The 12,103-nt window shown below is 49.3% G+C and overlaps 2 protein-coding genes across 3 annotated transcripts in view; one reads left to right on the top strand and one right to left on the bottom strand.

The window, feature by feature from the left end:
• MGAT4B (alpha-1,3-mannosyl-glycoprotein 4-beta-N-acetylglucosaminyltransferase B) overlaps window positions 1-4,347 on the top strand; it is a 52,068-nt gene extending 47,721 nt beyond the window's left edge. For both annotated transcript variants that reach the window (XM_051631060.1, XM_051631061.1), the window contains exons 11-15: window positions 955-1,148; window positions 1,533-1,611; window positions 2,075-2,162; window positions 3,162-3,274; window positions 3,362-4,347. In XM_051631060.1, coding sequence (XP_051487020.1) covers window positions 955-1,148; window positions 1,533-1,611; window positions 2,075-2,162; window positions 3,162-3,274; window positions 3,362-3,385 — 498 coding nt within the window. In that variant the 3' untranslated portion in view covers window positions 3,386-4,347. The remainder of the gene's footprint in view (window positions 1-954; window positions 1,149-1,532; window positions 1,612-2,074; window positions 2,163-3,161; window positions 3,275-3,361) is intronic.
• A 573-nt stretch (window positions 4,348-4,920) lies between these two features.
• On the bottom strand, window positions 4,921-12,103 carry LOC127389971 (leukotriene C4 synthase-like). Its single transcript, XM_051631062.1, has 5 exons — window positions 11,919-12,103; window positions 7,845-7,944; window positions 5,951-6,021; window positions 5,374-5,455; window positions 4,921-5,107 (listed from the first exon to the last, which is right to left on the bottom strand). Exons 1-5 carry the CDS (start codon window positions 11,974-11,976, stop codon window positions 4,960-4,962), a joined length of 459 nt encoding a protein of 152 aa, XP_051487022.1. The 5' UTR covers window positions 11,977-12,103; the 3' UTR covers window positions 4,921-4,959.

Raw genomic sequence — 12,103 nt, 5'->3', positions numbered from 1 at the left:
GGGTACCAGCTGTCTGTCCAAGACAGCCTTTCTGCCAGGCCTGGCCTGCAGGCACCCAGGAGCTGCTTGGTTTTGGGGTGGGGACATCAGTGACAGCAACTGGTGGGACAGTGGCAGATGGATTTCTATGCAGTGGTTGTGTTTTATTCTGAATTACAGTGAGCTCATGTAGCTCCTACTTCTCAGCGTGGCAGTGACATGTACCAAGAGTCACTGGAAGTTTTTGTCTTGGTACTGGTCCTTGCCACCCATCCTGAGTGCCAAACCATGGTCCAGGCAAGTGGTTTCAAAGCATCTACTGCAAAACCCTGAAGAGATGACTCCTGGGTTGGCCTGACTTCCTTCTCACCCCTTCTTTATTCCTGGAATTTGCAGATATGTGGACTAGAGCTTGTAGTGTAAGAGTTTAAATTGTTTTTTGTGTTTTTAAATGTCAACAAAATCAAACTTCCCACGGCTGTATGTGCAGGACACACGGACACGTACCCCTGGGCTGTGCTCAGTCCTGTGTCTGTCCAATCCCTGGGTGAATGGATGGTGTGATCCACTTTGTATGGCAGTGCAGTGCCCGCCGGGCCATGCACATCAGTCATTTTATGCTATTGTTGGGCTCCCAGCCACCTTCTCCTCAGGCATAAGGACTGGAGCTCCTGGGGGAGGGAAACACTTTGGGGAACGCTTGGACAATGAAGGGCTCTTTGGTGCCAGAACAAAGTGCAGAGCAGTGGTGCCTCTACTAAAGTTGTGTCCTACTGGAACCCAGCCACTCATTGCCCTGTCTGGTGCTTTCCCCAGACCACTTCCATCCCTCATTCTTCTGCACCTCATCCTTCTTTGCATGCTGTGCAAATGAAGAGCTTTTAATTTGCAGTGCCTTGTTGCTGGGACCCCTCTCCCTCATGGGTGAGAGCAGCTCATTACCCTATTCTGCCTTTTTGCTTTGCACCCACCAAGGACAAGGACTTTGGCAAGCAGGCCCTGAGGAAAGAGCACGTCAACCCTCCAGCAGAGGTGAGCACCAGCCTGAAAACCTACCAGCACTTCACCTTGGAGAAGGCTTACCTGCGGGAGGACTTCTTCTGGGCCTTCACTCCCACTGCTGGTGACTTCATCAGATTCAGATTCTTCAAACCGATCCGCATCGAAAGGCCAGTGCCTGGGGGAGTCTGCGGGGAGGGGGGGACATGGGGACCGCCTGGAACTTGTGAGGACACTTTTATTCTGCTCTTCTGGCTCATGTTGAATTTCTTGCCCATCTCATGCTTGGCTGCCCAGGAGTAGGGAGCAGTGCTCTTCCAGGGGAGGATAACCTGACCCTGTTCCGGTGGAGCCATGTTTACCAGAGCACTTTGCTTTCCTGCCCTTGTGAGCAATCCAGGCTTTAATCTGGCACAGGAGGTCTCCTTCCAAACCATGTGCCAGTGGGATTTGTGGGAAGGTGCCTGGTAGCTGTTTGATGGTGCAGCTGGGTGAAAGCTGTCATGCCCCTCCTCGCTCAGTGTGGGTTTCCATGACTTTGGTCTCTGTCACAGGTTCTTCTTCCGCAGCGGGAACATCGAGCACCCAGAAGACAAACTCTTCAATACAACTGTGGAGGTTTTGCCGTTTGACGTAAGTGTTTTATTGAGAGGTTGAGATGGGGGAGGAGTGGGAAGAAGAGGTTTGAGAGAAGGGAACTGCTTAAAGCCATCAGAAGAAATGTTTACAAGATGCAAGTGCCTTAGAGATGTGCTGGCTGGGAGCCCAGGGGTCACGCCTGGTGTGGTCCCAGCTCAGGAGCAGGGATGCTGTGCTGAGCAGTTGCTGTGGGAGCCTTCATGCCTGCAGAGGGGACACTCAGGTGGAGGGGGTGGCTGCAGAGCGGATGGTGCCAGTCTGGTGCTGTGGAAGCAAGCAGTATGGGGGCAGCAAATGTCCTCTTGGTTTGGGGCATGAGGCTCGAGGTGCCTGGAGGGGGGGGGCATGGAATGTCAAGGGCTGCTGTTGAGGACAGTGCCAGAGCTGCTGCTGTTTCTTGGGGATTTGGGGTGTCTCTTACAACTGGCATTGTGCAGAGCACCTCTCCTTCCCACAGAGCCTGCAGTCAGATAAGGAAGCCTTGCAGGAGGGAAGAGGAACAGTCGTCAAATACCGCAGGACACCAGATGGCTACATCCAGATAGGTACAGTGTGGGGTGATAAGCTGCCCACTGGGTTTGGTAACACAGCCCATATACTCACCTCCCAGCGAATAAAGACCCTTAGTGCTTCTTGCTTGGCAAAGAGTAATTTTTTCTTGCCAGGAGCCCGGTTGGAGCAGGATTTAATCATCACTGTCTCCTTTCCTCCACTGCCCTCCCTCCTGTCTTTAGATTAGGTGTCTGCTTCAGGTAGTTTTCAGCCCTACATTTCTGCCTTCCTCTGCTTAGAGCAAGGCCCAAATAATTCAGATTATCCATTTGCCTAATCTGGCCTTAAAAACCTCCAGTGCAGATGATTTCACCATCTCCCACCACAGCCTGTCTCAGTACTCACACCACTTGCAGCTTGGACTTTGATTTCTGCCACCTGAGCTTCTTATAGTACTTGTCCTGCTCTTGGACAAGAAAAAGTGACCGCAGCCTACAGGGACCTGCTGCTGTGTGGTAAAGCCCTGGTTTCCCTGCTAGGACTTGTTTTGTTTTAAATAGACAAATATAAGAAAAATCCCCAGGCATGCATATGTTTTTGCCATTTTTAGCATTCCTCTGCATGCTGTCTGGTTTATCCCAGTTGCATTAAAAAAAAACAACTCTAAACCATCACACCCAAAAATGGGACACAGCAAAAGGCTGAGGTCTTGCTAGTTCTCTGGAGGTAAGACACCTCCATGGCGTGAATCCTGAACTATTTGTCTCTTGCAGGACAGAGCTCAGAGCTGCCAGCAGGCCATCACTGCCTGTTCCACACAGCAGTGATGTGCAGCCAAGTACTCCCCATTTTGTTTTGTTGAGCTGTTGGTTTTTTTTTGTCACCATAGAAGTAGCGTTTTGCACTGTAGTGATGTCCAGGCTGCTGGTTTTCAGCCCATCTCACAGCAGGGAGCTGCAGTCAGGGGCTGCCGTGGCAGCTTGTGGTCCCCTTGAGGCCATCCCAGCTGCCAGGGGACCATCCCCACATCACCCATCTGCTCTCTCCACCAGGTTCCTTCTCCAAGGGTGTTGCAGAGGGTGAGGTGGACCCATCCTTCGGGCCCCTGGAGGCCATCAGGCTGACCATCCAGACTGACTCCCCAGTGTGGATCATCTTGAGCGAGGTAAACCGGGCTTCACCAGCTCACGTCTAGGGCCTCTCTTGTTGCCTGCCCCGGCTTCTCTCTGACCCCAGCCCTCTCTCATTTCAGATTTTCATCAAAAAAGCCGAGTGACGCGGGTGTGCAGAAGGGTGCCCACACGTGTGGATCCCCGGGCCGGCTCCCTCCCCTTCAGCTCCCTCCTCCCCGCGGCGCCTCGCCGGGACACGGCCCCGCGCACCCACAGGGCTCGGCCAACCGGCCGCCGGGCCCGCACCCACAGCCCCCGCGGCTGCTGCGGGGCCAGGACGTCGTCTCCTCTGGAAGAAGAGCAGAAATGAACCCCACTTCCCCGCGCAGGGGCCGGCTCTGCTGCCCTCGGCCCCTCGGGTGCACGGCTGCCGCACCGACACGGAACAGTTTGGGGTCGGGATGAGCGTTAGTGAAGTGTGGGGACAAAAAGCACCTTCAGCCCGGGACAGGGCAAGGTCTTGGCTGTCTTTGGGGACAGAGCAGGGCAGGCTTGGTCACTCTGAGTCCTGCCAGCTGAGCCTGCAGGTGTGCTGGGAGGGAGCCGGCCAGGAGCCGAAGCCTGCCTTGCCTTCGCCCAGGTAACGGTCCTGGCCACAGCTGAGGATGAAGCAGGGGTGAAGATGGACCCTCCTTCAGCAGAGGAGGAACAAACCCAGAGGGGTTGGAGCTGTGAGTATGGCAGGGAAAACAAAACAATAAACTACGCCGCACTGTGCCTGCCAGCATCAAACACAGCCCCTTGACTCACGGTGAAGTCTCCAGTGTTTTCATGCCTTGAGATTGAGTGCAGAAACCATCTTTTTAAAATAACTATTTCAGTTATTGATTGATGTGAATTTTTTGGGGGAAGGAAAAAAAAACAATGCAGAAGTAGCCCAGTTCAAAAATAGTAGGGATTAGTGTAAATCCCAATGTCTCTTCAGCTATACACTGGAATGCATTATACTACTTTAATGTGCTGTATTTTTTATTATTGGATACATTTGATTTTTTTTCAAGTACATCTCTATATATAAATATATATAAAATAATGTGCACTGTAATAAAAGCTAAATTTAAACGTTTGGTGAGGCAGTGAATGTCACTCATGGCAGGGAGGCTCTTGATCTGGCTCCATCTACCTGTTCCCCAGCACAGAATGGGTGGTGGGATTCCCAGGGGGCTGGGGACCAACAGGAGCCCCTGGACCCAAAATAGAGTCCTCAGCACTCACCAATACCCAGTTCACCCATAAGCATCACTTATTCTGAGGAACACACTTAGAGCAGCCCTGCTTCTCACACCTGCTTCCCAAGCACCTTTGACAATCACAGATGATTTCCACTGAGAAAAGGAATTTATTTTTTTGTATATCCCTGGTGTGATCCTTCTACACAGATCATTACAGCAGTAAGGAGGAGCAGTACCAGTGTATGAGTCAACTGGTGCTCTAGAAGGCAGAGCCAAAAGTGTTAGAAGTTTTAGAAAAGACAGGGTTAGAAAACCCAGCAGTGAAGCCCATCAACAGGGACAGGAGTTGAGGAGCATTGGTTTTGTAGAAGGGAAATAATCTCTAAAGAGCAGAGGAGTGCCAGCATCCACCTCCCTTCAAGGCACAGAGCTGGGGAGACAGTCTTCCTGCCTTGCGAGTCCCTCCCCTCCACCCAGCGGTGGATTTGGGAGGGCTGAGGTCCTGCTCACCGGGCAGCCAGCAGCTGGAGGGGCCATGGCAGCACAGCCATCCATGCGGAGGAGTGGGGCAGCAGGAAATGTGCCAGGAGCCCGGCCACCGCCAGCCCCAGCAGCAGCCAGAGCAGCCGGGCACTGGCATAGAGAGGCCCCAGCCTGCATGGGGAGGGAAAAAAAACATCAGGCAGCACCAGCCAAGGTGGGGAACGAAGCACATTGGTGAGGGCTTGGCCTCCCCCATCCTGCTCTGAGTCCTGGGGAAACCTGGTGGGGCCACGAGCATGTGTGGGCAGGAGGGAAGGAGAAGGGGGTGATGGAAACCTGCCTTCAGTCCCACCCACGGGAAGGAAACTTGCTGCGGGGGATGCATCCTGCACCCCTGGGATGGTTTGGGGTGCCCACAGCCCCGGCTGGGTACTGACCGTTCCTGTGCAGCCACGGTGTATCCCTGGAAGTACCTGAGGCGGGTGTAGAGGTAGAGCAGCCCACAGAGCGCAGCCACACCTGCGGGAGGGGAGCCCAGTCCTGACGGGGCCGAGGGGCCCCGGCTGCTGCCAGAGCTGCAGCCCGGCTCCATCACCCCCACCCAGATGGGAACAGGATCACAGCAACCAAACGCAGATGGACTTGGCTCTAAAACACTGCAGGAGTTGTAATGGGTTTTCTTCCTTCCCTCTTTCTGTGGGATGAACCTCTCTACTCCTCCAAAGCCACCCTGGGCCTTGGGTTTGCGGCGCTCCCTGCCGTGGTCCTTCCTCGCATCTTCCCTGTGGCAGCAGCCAAACACCCTAAACCTGCTTGGTACAGGATGGATGGCAGGTAACTAGTTGTTAGATAGTGGTTACTGCTTACGAGGTAGTGATTTGGACATCATGTTGCAGCTCAGCTTCAGCCTGCACCTTCCCTGGTGCAGGGGGAAAGCAGCAGCCTCCAGAGACCTTCAGGGCTGACCATGTGGAGCTTGGGTTTGGGTTGGGGTTCCCTCTCCATCCCCCTTACCTTGATGGAAGAAGATTCCAGCAACCCAGAGGAGCGAAAGGAAGATTGGGAAGTACTCCGAGCAATTCACCCTGGTGAGAACCAGAGAGGAGTGTTACAGCCACTCCTTGTACATCAGAGACTGGTCACCTGAGGCCAGGGGTGAGCTGGAGACACATCAGAGCAAACTGAAAGGGCCAGTAAAAGGCATTGCTGGGCTGGGGAGAAAGAGCCTTTTCTGCAACCAACAACAGCCAATAACTGCACTTTAAAGAAGAAAAGCACCAAAACAAGGCACAACATTCACCTCACCCACATTCACATGGACTCTGCAACAAGCAATGGCCAAGATGGAGATCCATCTTTGCTGGACTCTCCACAGGCCCTGTCCTGGGCCTCAGACACAGCACCTTCACAGACATCCAGTGCAGCTCAGCTTAAAAGCTGCATGGGTGGAGGCTCCTTGACATTATTTAAAGAACATTCTCTTCCCCTTGAGTGAGCACAGTCCAAACGTGGGTGTCACACAAGTCATGCTCCATGAGGGAGACTTCTCCCAGATCAAATTCAGCAAAGGTGATCAGGTCTTCAGCCAGGTTTTCTTCCTTCATTTTCTTTTACTGACAAAAATACAGATTGTCCCCAAGATGAGACACTGGGAACTGTGCTGTTAGAGACAATGGGTTTGTTTCTTGATTTCTCCTACATTTTAGCATTCCCTAGGCAATTTAATCTTAAATTTGGCCAAAAATCCAGCAAGCCTCAGGGAACAGAGCCAGACTGGGAGCTGGAAAAAGTCTGAGGAACCCAACACTGCAAATACAGTTTGAACCTTAGCAAGGGGAGGCTGCTAAGTTTTCACAAGTAATGAATCAATACCTTTTCTCCCCTTCTTTTTTAATAGATCAGACCAAATTATCCATTTGTATCCTTTTTCACAGAGAAAAGCATAGGGAGAGGAAAAAGCCCTTAGTGACCAAATACCTTCTAAAACCTGAGTTCCCTGAGCTCACCTTCTCCACAGAATACAGCAAGGGCTTCCCTGCACTCGGCAGCCCACAGCATTGCTCGGTTAATGAACAGGCCAGTATTTAATTAAAAGCCTCATCAACAGCTACTCAGCTAGCAAAGGCTGGTGCCTCCCATGCAGGCTGGCCCTGTGCATGGCAAAGGGGCTGCAGCAGGTGTTTCTGTCATTCCACAAATGTTTCCTGCAGGCTGGCAAGGAACCACAGCAGCTTTGTTCAGGATTTGGGGCTGTGCTTGAACTATCCTTCAAACCAGTTCCTGCCAATTCCTTTCAATTGCTTAATAAACAGCTTGACTGAGATGAAGGACAGAATCTGGTGCTTTCTGGAAGCCAAAGCGATTGAACATTCCCAGTTTAGCTGAAGCACTGCTCTCTCTGTAGGAACACAGCAAAAAGAAACAGCCCTAGGCATGGGCCCAGGAGTGCTGAATCTCATAGTACAATGGGTTGAAAACCAGGAAAAGTAAAAACATCCTCATAGCTTGTTCCACCTTTGCTTCAATTCAACATAAAAAACTTACAAGCAAATATTAGCCTATTAATATAGCTCCAGCTACTTTCATAATTTGGAGCCAACACTAACATTAAACTTAATTATTATGATGCATTAACACTCAGCACCTCTTCCATACAGCCACTAGTTTGCAATTTGGCTGCCTCTCACAATGCCAGGAGGAGGATTATTGTGGATGGATAGAAACACCCCAGCCAGAGCAAAGTGCTCCAAATCAAAACTCAGACCTCTGCATGCATTTAAAAAAAAAAAAAAGAAATCTAGTACCAGCAGCAATAAGTGAAAAGCTGACTTGAGAGCAACTTCAGGGTAGAGAGACTTCACTCAAGTCGTATCTAGATGGAGTCACCACAAACAGGTCAAAATCTTACTGAGCTCTGAAGATCCGCTCAAATTCAGGGTGACCTCTTGTCTCAGGAGGGGGGATCTTGTGCTTCCGTCGGGCATTGATCACCTGCAGCACAAAATAGGCTAAAAAAAGAACAACAGAGGAATGGTAACAGTCCAGCAGTGTTTAATGTAGCCAAGATTTATCTAGCTTGGAATCAAGCAAGTGGTTAGAGGAAAAGAGCTGATACTGTCTAGGTTGATAGTCCAGGGCTGTCACACACAACCTGGAATCAATGTGCCATTGATTTCAGGCTCCTGCGTCAAGGCCAGATTTGGTTATCCTGGCACAGCACGTGTGCTGCTGGGCCAATGTGCTGGCTGGTGCTTTGCATAGCATCACACCCAGCACACAGCAGCAACAGAGCCCTTGGTGCTGCTCCCCAGCTGACCAAACATGCCCAGGAAGGCCAGCAACACACACTAAAACCTTACCCAGTCCACACTCCATCGCAGAACTTTTATTCTCCTTAATCTGACAGTTTGTATTTAGGGTGCTAGTTATACCCTCAGCCAGTCTGATGGGAACCATGGGTAACACCTCCCGCTACAGCCAGCAGGCACAAAAGCATTTGTACAAGCAGCATCCAACCTGTACAGCACTGGGATATCATTAAATCAACCAGGGATGCTCATAATTATGGCAATAAGAAGAAGGGGGCAAAATGTTTCCTTCACTCCATTCCTGCTGGAGCAGCGCAAGGAGCAGTTGTGCTGTCAATGACACGGATGAGCCTGTATCTCGGGCTGAGGCACTAAGGTGGTGTCTGCTGCATTGCTGTTTGTACAGCTGTGAGGGACATGGAAAGTCACTCCAAAACCATAAAAACTCGTTAACATTAAGATCTGGGCTGTTTCGCTCTCTGACGAAAGCTCTTACTCCCACAGGTGACTGCTGATGTTTCAAGTGCTGATATTTAGGCACACTACTGCACTGCTGCCTTTATTGAAAATGAGAGTTTTAATAAAGAGAAAAGCAAATTATAAAAACAATTACTTTGGTGGCTGTGGCAGCCTGCTGCTCAGTGAGTCACTTGGATTAGCAAGGTCCTAATGTAGCAACATTTCTAGAGCAATAAACAAGAGACAAGGAGCCAGGCTGCAATTACTGCCTTGTGGACCATCTTATTCTAAGAAAGATAAAAGCAGAATAGCAGGAGGAAAAAAGGAAAGCAGGGACAGATGTTGCAAGATTAAAGACAAGACAGATCCATGCATGCTGGCAGAAAAGCCTTAGAACACATGTAGAAGAAAAGGGAATTAGAAACGTGAATAATCTGCTGCTGTGTGACCTGTGCATTACACAGCACATCATCCATTTCAATACACAGACATCCACTTAGGAAAATATCCACACATTCTAGTGTTTTCCACAGTGAGTGCAGTGACCCAGCCCTAAACACAAGGTGCTGGGAGAGAAAGGAGGGAAGGAACAAATTTGCTTTTCCCCTCTGATTGATGTGTAGCACGGTGATTATGGCCAGGTGTGAGGACATCGTCCTGCCCTGAGATGCAGTGAGATGCCACAGTGTCCCCTCTGTGAAACCAGCCACCAAACTCTGCAGAAGCACACAGCTGGCAGCTCAGCAGCAGCCAGCCAGCAGAGCTCTGAGGAAAAGCTGATCAAAGTGTGACCCATCCTGATACCTCCTCTTCCCATCAGTTAAGCACGTCTCTCCCACACAACTATTCAATGATCTCAGGGTCCTACCACAGGCACCTCAAGGAATGGACTGAGCTCAAGTTACTGCATCATTCATAGCTCTGGCTTGTGGCATAAGCTCTGGGCAAGTCTTCATCCTGCTTTGTGCCAACTGTACCCTTCCTAGTGGAGAATTCTTGTGACTGATGAGCACGATAAGAATAATTTCAGACCCAACCTCTCCATCAGCTCTATGCTTAACATCTTGCTTGTATACGGGGCAAAGACTCAGACAAGTCCTGCAACAGAGCCCTTACACTTAGGGGCAGACAATACCTAAAACAACCACCTAAGAGGAACAAGAGCCTCATGGAGGCTGCCTAGCTGTCCTCCAAGCCTGGCATATGGGTGAAGCATCAAGGATTAAGAATCACCCCAGAGAAGCACCTCTCAAAATAAGGTGTTAAAAAGAACACACTGTACAAGCCTTCCCAGCATGGACTTGGGAAGAGTTCAACCTACTCTGCAGAACCTTTCAAACTATTTTTTTGTGATTCATGTCTTGAGGTTAAATGCCTTCTCATGGCTCCTAGGGTTGAGCTCTCCCTGCACTTTGCTCCTCAGTGGAAGTATCAGCCAGACATTCATTCTCAATTTAATTCTGTTCACAAACTTGTCAAACCCTATTATAGCTGGTATCTGCCACATCGAATCAACCTGGCAAACAAGCTCTGTGGAGGCTGACAGATCATGCATAAACTTCCTTTCCTTTGAAGCAGTTAAAAAAAGGGAAGAGGACTGTGAAAAAACTGTGGTAGCATTGTTCTGTTCTCTGGTCTGGAGATCAACACAGGGCAGGGTCACATACCTACAGAGCACTAAGCTCAGAGCTTTGCTGAACTGAGCATAACTAAATAATAAGGAGAAAGTTACTTGAAAGAATGAGGAAACTGTGAGCTCCCAGAAAATTAAGAAGAAAAACCTAAAAAACAACCATCACTGTACTAAGTTCCCCCATTAAATCACATCTCCTGCATCAGGATGTGATGGGAGAGTATTTGTACGTCCAACACACATCCGTGCTTCCGTGCTCTCCCTTCTCAGGATGAAGCTCAGATCTGTAACTCACTCAAATGTGCAAGAAAAGCAACTGCACAGCTCTTAATCAGGGGGACAGGAGCACACATATTTCCTACTAGTAGAAAGGAAACACATAGTACTTTGCCATTGCCACTTAGCTTCCCAGACAGACCATAAAACAAGGCTACTTTATCCAACCCAACACAGATAAGCTTGCTGTTTATCTGCTGGCTTCACACCTGTATGGTTCTGACATCAGAGTTATAATTGTAAAATGCAAAAATGTCATCAGACCAAGAGATCTGCAGCTGCAGATATTTCTCTGTAAATTGTTTGAGAAGTTACTGACAATCCAGAAATCTTGAACTCTATTCTTCAAGTACATTTGAGTTTTAAATAATGATTATATTAAGAGATTTATCATCTGACAGCTAAAAATACATCAGGCTGCTGAGAGATTCACATCTGTAAGCAGAGGTGTGATAGCTCTGTGGTGAATTAATTCAGCAATAAAAATCCCCACAAAACTTCCCTTATAGAAAACCCTTGGTTTTGATCAAATGGGGGCTCTGTCTCCACCCCAGGCAGGGGAGCTTCCCCTCCCATCACCCTCCTGAAGCCCAGAGGGGAGGCCTTTGCCCAAAGGACCCTCAATGAAACACAGGAGGCAGACAGAGCTTGGCAGCACTCTGCTTCCTCCCAAATGGTCAAAACAAAAGGCATCTATTTAAATTAAGAGAAGTTGCCAACTTTGTCTGAAGATGTCTGGGTCTGTTTCTGACTGGAAGGACTTGCATGAGTTTCCAAATTACTGTACAGAGCTGTTAACTCATCTCGCCACCCGCTCAGTGCAGCAAAGCTACATCAGCACGTAACACGGGCCCCCGAGGAGAAATGCATCTGTACGTGATGCCCTTCTCCATTTACATATCATGTGTGTTTGTAGGCTGACTTCTTCCTGAGAGCATTTATTAACCTGCCTTTATTTTGGCTTCCTCCAGCCACTCTAGGTTACAAATTACCTGCTAAAATTAACTCACTGAAAACGTTTTAAAGACATTTTAATTGTTTAAATTGTTTTAAGTTTTGAAGTGAAACTTCCAGTTTCATTTCTTTCTAGGATGCTGGCTTTGAGGTTTGCAAATCATTTGTCTCGATTAAATAATAAACCTCCTCAGGCAGGACACTTCCACTGTGAATGGCCAAACATCATTTTCTTGTTGAAAAACAGCAGCTGTCATTCCATGAAGGTTCCAAGCAAAACACAGGAACCAAGTTCCACAAAGTTCAATATAATTAGCTCAGTACTACCAGGCATGACAGAAAGGACATTTACCTTGCTCCAGGACTCCCAAAACTGTGACAGTGGCCAGCAGGTCTATTTGGTTTCTCATGTTGCCGACTGTGGTCCAAAGCCTTGCTAGGTGGGATGAGTCCAGATGCTTTCCAACCCTCTCTCCTGCTCCTGCCTTCTTATTGCCCTGCAGCAACACGTGTTCCCTGCACCATACATTAACTCTT

This window comes from Apus apus, chromosome 13 (assembly GCF_020740795.1).
Source record: "Apus apus isolate bApuApu2 chromosome 13, bApuApu2.pri.cur, whole genome shotgun sequence".
NCBI classification, from domain to species: domain Eukaryota; kingdom Metazoa; phylum Chordata; class Aves; order Apodiformes; family Apodidae; genus Apus; species Apus apus.
This window is presented reverse-complemented; position numbering and strand designations above follow the sequence as displayed.